At 37.2% G+C, this 14,487-nt stretch overlaps 1 protein-coding gene across 4 annotated transcripts in view; it reads right to left on the reverse strand.

The window, feature by feature from the left end:
- Nucleotides 1-14,487, reverse strand: part of RNF217 (ring finger protein 217) — a 53,284-nt gene that overhangs the window by 4,700 nt on the left and 34,097 nt on the right. For all 4 annotated transcript variants that reach the window (XM_015858721.2, XM_015858718.2, XM_015858720.2 and 1 more), the window contains 3 exons: nucleotides 12,138-12,302; nucleotides 7,432-7,633; nucleotides 1,037-1,108 (listed from right to left, as the gene is read on the reverse strand). In XM_015858721.2, coding sequence (XP_015714207.1) covers nucleotides 1,037-1,108; nucleotides 7,432-7,633; nucleotides 12,138-12,302 — 439 coding nt within the window. The remainder of the gene's footprint in view (nucleotides 1-1,036; nucleotides 1,109-7,431; nucleotides 7,634-12,137; nucleotides 12,303-14,487) is intronic.

Consider the following 14,487-nt stretch of genomic DNA (forward strand, 5'->3'; position numbering starts at 1 on the left):
GCCCAGCACAGGCTCAGATACAAACTAAAAACTTTTAGTAGCACTTTAGAAAACCATAGATCTAAATGCAAACTGGTTTTCATAAATACGTAACATGCAAATGTAATGCCTAAGAAAAACCTACTTAACATTTTTAATTCAGGGTTCATATCTTCTGCAAACTACCAACTATAAAAATTCTATGTAACTACTCACACTGCTTTTCTTGATTGCCTCTTATCTGGCTATGCCCAGGGTGGAACCTTAACAGCAGACTGGGTATTACTGCTACTGCATTAGAACACTTTTGAAGTAATATTATTTTTTAGGTGTTTTTATTTTTTTTCCCCCCAGAATGCATCATCTCAGATTGCTAGAGCAAAATATGCTTTAATGGCATTAGGACCATTACCAAAATAATATTTTTATTGTTAAGGCTTATTTCTAAAGCAGAATTTACTAAAGTAAGGCAAAGAGTAGACTTGCTAGAGTAACTGTATTCACAATAAATACAACCACATTAACAGAGCCTTGAAATTATATCACATCAGTTTATGGAACATCTTCTTGAGATGGAATTCAATTTGGCACTCTAAGCCTTGGATCAGACTGAGACTGAATCAGCCTAATTCACTGGGGTTTTTTTTGTTACTGTTGTTACATCATCAAGATGGAGGGATGCCAGGACTATAGATGGTGCCTCCAAAATTTTGTCATGCATATGGCCAAGTTATTAGAACTGTGATCCACTGAGGTGATGAAAGGGAAGGTACAAGTCACACTATTCCAGTTTTTTGATACTTTAACTATATTAAAGATTTAGTTTCAAAAAAGCCTTAACCAAATAATTGAAAAATACAAAATAAAGCTAATGGGCATGAAATGCAAGGAGGAAAACAATTCTAATGACAAGTCATTTAAAAAAGGCGTGTGTTTCACACTAGACATGTATCTAAGAAATCTGTTTAAGTCTCTCTCAGAGATAAACCTACTAAGATGTTAAAATCACACAGAAAATCACTGCAAAATCAGACCCATTTATTTATGTTATTCTTACCTACTACAACAGCTACGGCTCCCAGTGCCAGTCCCAGAATCAGTATTAGGGGTGTAATGAGTAGTTTTCCAGCTGAAACAGATAATTCATGAACAATTCAAAATAAGCATTCTTTTTTCCCCCTTTTGATTCATCCACAAATATTTGTACATCCGACCTCTCACAAGAACCAGTTTATTATTTTTCATACTTACTAAAATCCCTATTCGTATAGTCACCATACAAATTCAGACAGTAGCTATCTACACATTTCTCTTTGCTCACTTCACCCACTACGACTGAGCACAGTTCATTTTGTTCATTAACAGTTAACTTGCATTTACTTCCATTCTGGAATCCCTTTGGCACTGTGACAGGAACATGGTGGATATCAAGCTACTATCTCCTGGCACCTCCAATATCCTACAGCACAATAAACCCAGAAAGCAGCCAAGCAAACAAACATCTTTGAGATCTTAGATTAGCTCAAGGTGATGAGACCAGCTGGTTTCTACGGATGTTTTTGCAGGCTTTAAAAAGCTATGGTGGAGCCCTCACATACACTGTGATTTATGTCTAAATCAAAACACAGTCAACTCTTTTGGAACCATATCACTGCTCTTACACAAACAAGGTACATAAGACTAAGAGCAAAAGAAGCGTGTACGCGTTCATCACTTTGAGTTTATAATCTGTAGAACTTCAGGGAAGCAAGGCAGGGTACCTTCTGAAACACCTACGTCAAAGCTGAACTTTAAATCCATATTATTTTTCTTCAGTTTCATACTTTGAACTGAACAGCAGAAATCTCTCACTGAGTTGGCTGGATAGCTATTTCAAAGAAGCCAGTCGCCTCAGAAGTCTGAGAACACAGCAGGGTGGGCATACTTGCTAATGTACCAGCTGTTTCAACATGGATTTGAAATTAAGCAATTCTCTACATTAAGCATGTGTTTGAAAGATTACCTCTGGAAAAAGAGGAAAAGTGAGTTCATTATCTCTCTCTTCTCTGCCCTTCCCTCTCTCAAGCCACTTGTATCAGATTTCAACAAATGGATTACTTAATTCAACAATGATGTAAATCCCTCCATTACCTTAGCCACTAATTTGGGCAGCAGAAAGGAAAAATGAGATATTTTGGAAACATTTACAGTAGTTAAATGAATCAGTCCTTTTCACGTTTTTCTTTCGATGGCTTTTAAATTTCACAGGAATGTTGTGAGTAAGAAACTTTAATTCCTAGAAGAAAAAGTTGGCAACTATTGCTGGTATTACTCTAGTTGCTAGGCATCCTAATGGCAGACCTCTCTGAGATTCCACTGCACTGCATTCTGTAAACACAGAAGATGTCATTGCCTCAAATTAGATATTCAAGTATAGAGAGGAAAAGCAATGTAGAGTGAGGAGAAAGTCTCAAGGAAAAAAAAGACTGACTAAAACCACCCGAAAATTACTCGAGCTTTAACAATTTTGAAGTAAAGCCTACAAAATTCTATTTTGAATTTAAGCTATGTGCTAATGGTCACATAATTTGAATGTTAGAAGACTGCGGTATGTTTGGTAGAAAAATTACTACTCAATCCACTGAACTGGTGGTTAAGGATACACCAACAGAATCTGCAAAATGGTTAAGCTTTTTTGTTTGTTTGTTTTCTAAACCAGAGTCACTTCTTTGACCACATAAAGAATGTTTTCAAAGCTAATTCAGTTTAAGTACTTGTTTATTTACATTTGACAAAGTAACTTAGAGCCACAGTAAAGCATGAATGTTTGTCTTTTCCCTTCTGCCTGTGAATATGAAGTTGAGTATTGTGTCGTTTATTGGTTCCAAGATCTTACAGGATAGAAACCTTACATCATAATGGGACAACCAGTTCACTAGCTCTATCTCCCATTAGCGATCAATGCATTCTTCCTAAAGTTTAAATTTTGAAAAGGAAACAAAATTTCTTTTCTACTTTGATATCTACTGCAGTTTAGTCCTTAATTTTAATATCTACAAAGGAAAAGATAAAAGAACAAGTTAACATAAGGTCAACAAGACACACAAATCACTACTGGCTAGGAGTATAAACATAAGCATATATATTTACAAATCTCATAAATCATTAGAGAATTCTTTGCCATTCTAAGCATTTCATATACTAGCTTTGGAAAACAAATTCAGTCACTTAGGATATGGAAAAAATAAAAACAGTACAATTAAGAAGTCCAGTCAAATGTGCACAGCAGACTTTGTGCAAGTCAAGCCAACTTTACAGTTTATGTTGACAACAAAGACTGGATCCTGGAAATGCATGCTTCTTTCTACAGCGCTCAAAACCATGCATGAAGTACATCTTGCACTCCATGTTGGGACAGCAGTATGTGTCGATCAGATATAAAAATATGCTGCTTTCAGAATCCTGTTTGAGATACTAATCACCATATACAAAATTTCTCATTAAATAGCATCATTACGTCTTGTGTCTTGTTGTGCATCCATGCAGTAAGCATGTAGCAGTTTATTTTGAACATGATTCACCCAGTTCAAGTGGCATCTTAAATGTAAGACAGCTAAACATTATTTTTCCTTCCTGTGGTCAATAACCAAATCAATTCATCACTTGCTCAAGTTACAACCAAACATTCTGATTCCAACAACTTAACCAAAAGGTATCTAACTAGCATGAGGATGAAATCCCCAGATCAGCTTTCTACCCTTTCAGTCCTAGCAACTTAATCTTACAATACTGGCCACAGGACAAAGAATAACCTCTCCAGTGTTTCATTTCCCAGTCTGCATGTATAGCCAGGGTTGCCCCTTCTCATGTACAGAATATTTTTGATTTTGTTTAGCTTCATGCAGTTTGGTCATTGCCCAGCTCTCTAATTTTTCACAGCTGGCTAAGGTGGGGAGAGAAGTGACATCAATAAAAAGAGATCATTCTTCTGGTTTCTATCACCTTCACAGAACCATTTGTTTTTGAAGAAAAATACATTGAAATTTATGCTGCCATAAAGGCTTTTCCCTTATTTTTATTGCAGAACAGTCTTTGACAGTATACACGGACATTCACTGCTTGACAGAAAATGACAACATGCCAATCTGCTAAGAAATGTTCTTTCCTTTCTGTGGACTACATCTACCTAGATTTAGTAGAAACAAGCCAAAGAACCTTCACTGTTCAGACTACAAAATCACCACATTTACATAAACAAGTAATTCCTCTCCATAGTAAGAGAAGAAAATGAGTCAGAAAAGGCATCTAGAAACACATTGCGTCTCCTACTGGCAGTAGCAGTGATATTTTACTACAGTGAATCATTTTTTTAAAAAATACTCCACATGCTATGAAAATTTAGAGATCTGTTTTTAATGGCCTACTCCACTGCTACACCATCCTCTTTCTGCTGACTCTCATAACAGAGTCAAAGCTCAGTCTTGCATTGTGACACCTAATGACAAAGCTTTAATGTATTTACATCTAGAACTACAAGTCCAGCTAGAGATGACAGGGATTTAGGGTCATGAGTATCAACACAGAATTCTTTGAATCATTGTGGATTTGGGTGTTAAAAAGCAAAGCTAAAAATCACAGCCAACAAATACATTCGCTGGCAGGTTAAGCTCTATTAAAGTGATGAACATTGCTGTAGGAAATAACTCAATGACAGGCAGCGCAGAAAGAAACCCCTGGAGAAATCTGGACTGAGGATCTGAGCTTCACTAATCTTGTTTGGCTTACTAATTAAGGCAAACCACACGCATACTTAAAAACAGGAAATGAAAGCAAAATACCTTATACCTTCTCCATGCATGCTTTCATAATTACAAACACAAACATTTTTACCACCAAATTTTAACTGTTACATGTGCTTCTACATTTCATTACTACCTCCAAGTTACTTTTTGCGTATATATTAATTCTCTTTCTTTCAAACCAGTAACAGTTGTTCCTTTTTGAAAGGGAAATGACAAGAGTTACCATTATCTAAAACAAAAAAACATACAACAAGAAACAGGAGAGAAAAAATAATTTAAAAATCAACATTATGCACATTCATTAAAAACTGTCAACTGCTTTTTTTTTTATGTGTAAGGCATTGGAAAAATTAAGACACCAATCATTTAATGTTTGGTAATATAATTTTTGTGTTATTTTCATATGAACAAAATACTTGTTTATGTTTTTATTTGCATCAAACAAAACAAATTTTATCTTGGGATAACATTACCTATGATTCTACATCTGAATAGAAAAGAATACATGATGTCCCTGAGCTCAGTCCCTTGCCAACACAACACAGCAGTTTACATTATGGTTGCTTTTACTGCAAGTTTTTCTGAAACATTACTGAGTACTTCAAAATAGCCCCTGAAATTTAAGCCTACATTTATTCATGAACAGTTTATACCTACATGCTGCAGTGCCAGCATTGTCTTTAATCTTTAATAGATCTTCTCATGCACTGGAATTTCACTTTAGAAAATGCAACAGTGAAAATATTCAATTGTTCTGAATTTTTATCCATTTTCTTATTTATTTCTATACCTTTAATTCTCTATTAGAATGTTTGTTCAAAAGCCTTACAAGTTTCTGAAGTCATACTAACAGGGCCTGGATAACTTACTGACTTTTGTTACATATGTGCTGCAGGTTTATTAGTTTTTTTTAAAACTTTGCAGATCAGCTAACAACTCTTCTTACCAGGCCCATAAGTCTATGTGTCAACTCCTGAGCTACTCTAAAATGGAAGCCACCTAGTATTTTCACTGGAACATATTTGGCTCCTGCATGCTGTTTTCACCACAGGTCTGCTAATTTCTACTTCCATACATTCAGACTCTTGCCTTTACCCCTATATTTGACATCAGACAACTTGTAAACTGAAGGAGTTTCCACATCTGAGGTGAATTCCAAGTTTTTTCAATTCCTGTGCCTTAATTCAAAGTTCAGAATGTCCCACGTTCCTTAATAAGACTCTAGTTTTTAACACCTAATAAAACTATTTCCTATCAAGTTACAGATATCTTTACACAATACAAACTAACTACAATTACTTAATACATAAGATAACAAATAAGCTAAGTATTTTTCTTGTGGTTCTGTAGGCTGAGACAGACGTACTCCTAGTTCAAACCAAATCAAGACTGCCTTTAAAAAAAAGTCACAATATTCTGTTGAGATAAATTAATGTACATAGTTGCATGTTAAGTTTGATTTTTTATTTATTTTTTTTCCAGAATGAAAGCTAGCAGCTAAAAGACAAATGTCCTCCTATAAACATCCCATCCTATACATACATAAGGAGAATAAGCTCAAGTACTTTCAAGTACTTGTTACCAAAACAAGGTCAGGTTCAAATCCAAATTATGTTTTATTCAAACAGATCTTTCATCTAGTTTGATACCTTCTCTGACTCACTTCTCCTACATGTTTTTAGAAGAATGACGTACAAACGCATATTGACAGTCTCGTATCTTTCTTTTAGTGAAATCACAGAGATCTACTTTCTATTCAAAGACCTACCAAGTTAGTAAGGAGTACTCAGCTGGTAGCAATGAAAAAAACCTCATAAATACCTGGAAAGTTTAGTTCATGGAAAATGTAGGATTTCAAATGCTTCCCTCTCTCCTCTGTTCCTTCCTCAGGTATCCCTCAGTTTAGTACATAAATCCATTTTTGGGAACAATCGTCCTAAGTGCTATACAGGCACACTCCAATCTAGACATGTAACTGAGATGCCAGACTCCACTCCAGTCACCAGCCCTAGTGCTACTGCCTTTGGTTGGCTACAGCCAGTTCATCCAATGGATCTACGTTTCTGCTGCTACATGACCTGGTGCTGCTTTTACAGCATGCTTGAGCAAGTGCTTCTTGATTTGTACATCAGCAAAAAGAAATATAGACTGACTGAGGTAGATGTACAACACTATGAGAAAATAGAAATATAAAACTGAACAAAGATGTTTCACTGAAAAACTTTCATGTGCAATTACAGTGTGGCAGTTTCATAGTTGCAATATGCGAGGTCTATTTAGGTATCTGAAGTCACTAGAAGATAACCAGAAGCAAACTGAATTTTCACTAGAATTAAAGTTATTCCTCAAGGCCAGCTTATGTTGAGACACATTTTTGTCAGTTTGCTTGGGTAGAATTATAGTTTGCTTAAATATTAAAATAAAAGGTTAGGAAACACAAGGTACCAAAAGACGACATAGTAGTTAACAACACAATCCATACTAATTCATACTCACGAAAGTGGCCCTAAGTGCTGTATTCTAGTGTATTTAGTAAATCATCTTTTACGTAGCTTAAAAAAAAAAGAAGCCACCCATCCTACACTTTAAACATACATTTAAGGTACTGATACCCCACCTGCCTCAATCACTTCCTTGTGCAGCTCTCTACAAAGTGCATTGATCCACTCACCACAGACAGAGCCTCGCACTAATCTCCTCAAGTGTGGTCTCTCGGGGAGGTAGCGGTATTTGCATCCAAAGATACTGAGGTTTGACGTGTGATCTCCAAAGAAACGGAGCTGGCGGTATCTCTCCCCACAGCGGTAACAGAAATTAGTGTTACACTGGGAACAGGTCATGTGGTCACACCCTTCTGTTCTCTGGATGTGGATCTTTAGACACAGAAGGAAAAAGAAAAGATTATTTTTAATCCCAGAAGTGAAAGAAAGCAAGCACTACTCCAGTGTAGCCCACGTGCAGCAGATAAGATAATGCAAGCAGATCAATGTGGAACTCAACATCTGCAGTAAGTGATACAGCAGCTGTGCTAAGACAGCAATGTTTTTCTAAGGCATGCTTCAGATCAAACATGAGTTACAGCTGTTTCCAGGCTTTTACGTAAGAAATGCCTCCCTACGTCATTCTTCCCCTTCATTTAAACAGCCATTGTCTCAGAAGGTCCTTGCCTTTACTTAAGATGAAAACTTGTTTTTATTACTCAGGTAGACAAATTAAGAGCAAATTTAATTAGAAAAGAAAGCAGCTCAGTAAATATAGTTATGAACTCTGTACGACCCCTCCATAGATGGGTTTACCTCTCACAGCACCTGAGGCCCCACTCTGTTTCTCATTACTACCACAAATTGATTTTACATTTTGTAATAAGCACCACAAAGGCTCTGCTGTAGAAAGAGGGACTTGGAAAGCACGGGATGTTGGATTTTTTTGTTAGATTTGTTTTTAATTATTTAAAAGAAAGATTTTTTAAAAATGTATGAAAAAATATAATAAACTTTTACAATGCCTACAGCATAGCTTTAAAGTGATCAGCCTAGGCTCTGTTTCTACCTTTCCAAGCATTTTCTGAATGAATTACTTTATGTAGTATTTCTGTACCTCCACATACTCTTCTGCATTTACCTACTTTGCACACATTTAAATGATTCAATTTCAGTTAATAGTTCCAAGAAACTTAGAAGTAACTGTGTAATCATTGTTGCACAGTGCATAATGTGACAGAATGAAACACACTCTCCCCTGGACTGGATCTCTTCTAAATCTTGCCAACTAAAATCACTGCTAATGCGGTGATGGTAAACAAGCTTTTCCTATCTCACAAAATGGATAAACAGCACTCCCCCACACACACGCTCCATAATGCAACAATAGATAAAATTTCACAGTGACTGTGGTTAGAAGTACCCATCAGAGGTTATCTATTTTTAATCCTTAGCTCAGCAATGGGCTAACTTCAAAGGCAGACCAGACTGGTTCCAACCTTGTGTCACCCAGTTTTAAAATCTCCCAAGTATGGGTATGTTGCTCAAAGACTGTTACTTGCTCCCTCTCTGGAAACAGCCTTCCCCCCTTTACATCTTTCTTGCTAAAACTCATGATGACTGCCTCCTTATCTATATTAACCCACATCTGTTTTGCAGAGGTAGAGGTAGAGACATCACCACTTAATGGCCTTGCAAGCACCAGAGGTGATGAAAGCTCAGGAGCAACTGAAGCCTCTAACCTCACGAGATGTTTGCAGCTCCTGGAGTATCTGACATTCCTTAGACGGTCAACAGTAGTATTGATCAAGCTCCATCTAGAATCTGAGAAATTTCTTCCACCTCAAATGCTGCTGAAACTGGCACCCCAGATATGTAACAAGCTGACATTTTCTACTGGCACAGAGCAGACGTAGTCAGAAGTCAGTCCAGGTAGGTGTGCCAACATGGCTGTGCCAGTGAAGGCAGTCTTAAGAATTCTGCACTTTCAAACAATTCTCTTACAAATAAGACAGGAAAGACATTCACAAAAACTGACTGTGCCATAAAGAGTCACGCCCTTGTGGAAAGTAGGTTTCATCCAATAGAAGGGATGCAAGTAGGCTGACTGTACAATCATCACCCTCTATTCTGAAGAAGGCCAACACGATTTCATTCATTTCTATCATTCCCTCACTTGTGTGACAGGTTCCTTGTTTTTCACAAGTACGTTAGAAAACGCCATAGCTGAAGAGCTTTATAAGCTGCTTGAGTTTAAAGCACTCACTTTTAAGTACTTCAAATAAACTGGAAGAAAATCTACTCAATTATACCAACTTAATTTTTGAAGTTACACGTGGTACTTTTTTTTTTTTTATTAAAAAAATATGTCAGTTTGACTTCCTCCTACTTTTCAGGCTTTATATGAAAAACATTAACCATACTCATTGAACCATAACTTATTTAATTTATTAATCTCAACTGGAATTGAGAAATGGTCTATGCTATCTCCAAACAGCACATAACAAGTTTAGAAAAACCTCTCTCTCTCAAAAAAAAAAAAGCAACATGTAAACATTAATTTAAGATATAGTAGAAAGTGCTCCTTTTTTCTATTTGCATACTTAAATATACTCACATGTAAAACAACATTTATGTATTTCGTATGTAACATTTTATTCTGTAAGAATATCTTCTTACAGAGAATAGGTAAAATATAAGCTGCTTCTATCAGGTGTGCTAAAGCCGCATCCACCTACTGTGAAAAGTAATCAGGTTTAAGCTCATTTAATAGTGGCTGCTAGTACTCATATTATGGAGGATCAAACTTGTTCAAAGCACTTAACAAAAAACACTGAAAAACATGTGAATACTTGCCTAAGGATCTGCCTATATACAGTGTCCTGTCCCCCCCCCCCCGCCCATAGAGTGCTCCTGTTTTCTGAACTGCATGCCCAGACAAGATGATCATGGCTCTTACTTCTCCATGATATAGCTAGCAAAAAGGAGGCCGTGTCTATATGTACGTATGTATATACACACACACACAGAGAAGTATATCTCCAGAAGATATCTGTGAAATACTGTCACAATTTATGACATTAATCAGACTTGCATCTTCTAAGTTAACGATAATTTTAGAAGCCTCTTCAGTAAAGAATGCCCACCTTACATAAGTTTTCTAACTTTAAGTTAGATTCCATTAGCTTTAAAGAACAAATACTAGTATCTCAACACTCAAAATTTACGTTATTTCCTTTTCAGACAATTTTAACTGTTGCAAATTTGTAACTAAAACATGGAGGAGGTTGTTTAAACAGACTATACATACATATCAATGGATATTAAAAGACAGCCCAATTCAAGTTTAAACTACAACTACCTAAAGGGAGGTTGTAATGAGGTGGGGTTGGCCTCTTCTCCCATGTAACCAATACTAGGACTAAAGGGAATGGCCTATAGTTGCACCAGGGGAGATTCAGATTAGATGTTAGGAAATGCTTCTCAGAGTGCTGGGTGCTGGTATGGGCTGCCCAGGGAGGTGGCGAAGCCATATTTAAACATATGTTTAAATGTTGTACTGAGGGACTTGGTTTGATGGGAAACATTGCTGATAAGTGAACAGTTGTACTGGATGACTTTAGGGGTCTTTTCCAACCTTGGTGAGTCTATAATTTTAAGTTTCAAGCATAGAGTCTCCTCTTTCAAATGCAATAAAAACAGTCATACACACCAGATTTTGGAAAGTCAGGATATTTAAAATTAAAGGCAGCCAGCCTTTGTTCTTTTCTTTCCAGCTAGTAGCCCTCCTCTACCTCCTTTTCCACCTTCATACTTTTTGGTTTGGTAGATTATTTTCTCCTTTGTTTTAATATGACTTATTTCAATAGAAACTTCATGTGCGTTGTCAAGAAAAGCAATCTGGACACAAATCAAACAATTAAAACCAAAATAAGATACTCCTGATATTAATACTTCCCAGAAACTGAACAGTTTTAGAACTGGCTCAAACCTATCAAATCTAAGCAAATGGCAAGTTGCTAAAATTCAGCATCGCTTGTTTGTAAGAGAAAGGGTAAACAGGTGATCTCTGCTTTCTCAGCTTTACTAATTTTTCTGTGTGCTCTTTCAAACCATGGCACCACAGGCATTTATATCCCCATTATCAAATGAAGAAGCTTAGCAAATTGAAAAGTATATCCTTATGTACATACGGCAAGGCTCTGAGTGCAACTAAGTACCTCCAGATTTTTTACTCCTTACTGTCAGCAGCTGGAGACAACTGCTGAGGAAAAAAAGAAGTGAACAGCCATAACAAACACCTTTGTTATGGGCAACTGGGGCAGGGACACTGGGGTTGTTCAATCTCATTCACATAGCAGGGCATCTATCCTGAAAGGACAGAAAATGACATTTCTAGGGCATGAGACTGCACTTCATTCTGTTGGAAGGGTTTATGAGAAAAGACTAAATGTCAGTCCTTTCACAGGCCTAAAGATCTTCTGGTTTTGCCAAAACTCAATGTGCCTCCTAGATAGCTTGTCAATAAGTACTTCCTGCTTTACTCCAACATCAAATTCACCCAAGCACTCTGAAAAACCTGATGAACAGCATCAAATTTTGCTAAAATTTTACATTTAAGGTATCGTTACAGGAAAAATTCAAACTAACACACTAATTACAAGTTGAGACTCAGAATTTTCTTAATGTTTCTTTTACATGCTGAGAGTCTGTGAAACCAGCTCAGGGACTCATAAGTAAAATACCTCACAACCATTTTTCTCCACAGGTCAAAGGTAAGAATCTACATGGCATGAATTTTGTTTCAAACCCTGAACAGAAGCTACAAATACTTAGACTACATAAATATTTAATCAGCTTTAAGCAAACATCTGTGCACCCCTAGAATGCAACTTACCTTGCATTTTGGACACTTCTGGGCATTCCTCTGCCCGTGCTCAATCTCATTGGCCCAGTGACGCAACAGCTTGTCTCCCTTTTTATACTCTTTGCAGTTAACACCTTCATGCCAGGGAGAGTGGCACTTGAAACACCAGACAAATTGGCAAGACGGACACTGGATCTGTACAAATGGGAAAACACCACATATTTACAAGCTATGCACTGACCCAATTGGAAAGCGCATTTTAAAAACGCTAATCTTAATCAAGCAGTAACTGCCCAGCAATAAGGGTCTAACATATTCTGAAATGTCCATTTTAAAAACAAGTACAACAAGTTATGCAACCCAACACTGATTTCTTTTTTAAAATTATATTTAAAGAAAAAAATAAAGTAAAATAAAATTATTAAATTCAGGAAAGGTTCCAGTCAAGCAAAACACAAATAAGTAGCTTGTTTTCCAAGATAATTCAGTTGCCACAAACACTTGCCACCAGGTAGAAAATAGAAGCTAATTTCCAGTGTGACTAATCTCATTCTTCCAGATACAACCTACAGTAGCTAGGCTGCTACCAGAGAGGACACAACCCTTTTCCCAGAATGGGTTATGAAGCTTTTATTGGAAACAGGCTGGAAAAAAGGGGTCAAGCGTGAGGGCTCTCCTCCTTTCCAGCCAAGTGCCCCTACCACCAGTTTGACACCAGATACCTCTGACCAGACACGTGCCAAACAGCACACTTGTTAACAACCACAATAATGGCAAAAAAGGTAAGCCAAAAAAAAAAAAAAAGCATTAAGCAACACAGGCACCCTACAGGTGCTCACACATGAAGCCTGGTCTCACACCTGGACCATGACTGAGGATAGCAACAAGTAGAAGCCACATTAGACATGGGCAAATGCAGGCTTCAGGAACACCTCCACTACAGATGTGTTTGGTAGCACACACTTTGAGCAGGACTATGAATACACAAGGGGAGGCTGGGGAAGGCACAACCCTCATGCAACCACTCATTTCCAACAGCCCATCCACAGCCTGTGCCTAACACAGTCTATGCACTATGCCAATGCACAGACCAGCCTGAGGAATTCAACCAAAACCAAACAGTCAGCCACAGCTGTCTCCTGCATCCAGCTCACCACAGACACATGATGAAAGCAAAGTCTCTCCTGGGGTATGGCCCAGATAAAACCCACAGAACACATTCTGGAAGTCCTGGCATCATACAAGCTGCCCAGCTCTCTGCACAGACACACCAGCTGCCTGCCACTTCAGCTCTATTCTGAGGCCAAAGCTGGTGCTCTGATCTGCCTCAAGTAGTTTGCTGCAACACAGCCAGAATTATTGTTCATACATGCAGTTACTATGTCCATTACTACTAGCAAGCTAATACAAAGCTGGTCTGATCTCATGAGTGACTGAAATTAAGCTGTCTGCAGCCCTTAATGCTTTCTCCCTTTCTGCATAGGCTTTTTAAAAAAATGTGAAAAATTAAAGGCAAAAACTTAAATGCCAATTGATTCAATGGCTCAAGCTAGTACTTTTATATTTCTACCTGACCCACTGTTCAGCAGTTGCCTTTAGTTTTAGGAAGCAAATGTTTCTGCATTGCAGCAGCATCTGAGAGTGCAGCCTCATTTGTGTGATGCACAATACTTCTGGGTAGCACTGTTCAACCAAGTATTTTATATTTATCTGATAGACCATATGATGTGCTGCTCAGCTCTGTGCACCACTTCAGCTTACCTCTTTAAGTCAATCCAAATCTTCAGATCAGCAAGTGAAAGAATGTAAGTTCCTGCTCAAGAGATTTAACAATTTTCTCACTGTATCTAAGACCACATTTTCCCCTCCAGAATTCATTATCTGTGTGTATGGCTGAAGTGTAAAGACAGAAGACTCAAGACATAGACAGATTTTCTTTTCACAACACATTTTAACGTTTCAGTTGGTCACCATTTCCTGGTCATTAATCCTCTTAAACAAGAATATTTAAGCGCTAGAACACACACAGTTTTTTCCTTCATATATAGCGGACATAAAGACAATGTAATTTAAAAATAGATGAAATAAATTTTGATGTCCTGTATGACTTAGTGCTTCTTACAATAAGATGGGGTGGCATTTTTTTCCCCACAGTAAACACTAAGATAATTGACATAAAAGAAAACTGCACTTACATGCTTTCTGTCAATGAAATAAGGTACCAGAGACACAGGTAGGAAGCACACAAAACTTGTTTGCATTGAAAAAACACACTGAAGTTACAAGTACAAGTTACAAACACTATTACTTCTTGTATGAAAATATAGTAACAGCCTATGGCCAGAACAAAGGATATAACAACCAATATACAAAATACAAC

Source organism: Coturnix japonica, chromosome 3 (genome assembly GCF_001577835.2).
Source record: "Coturnix japonica isolate 7356 chromosome 3, Coturnix japonica 2.1, whole genome shotgun sequence".
NCBI lineage: Eukaryota > Metazoa > Chordata > Aves > Galliformes > Phasianidae > Coturnix > Coturnix japonica.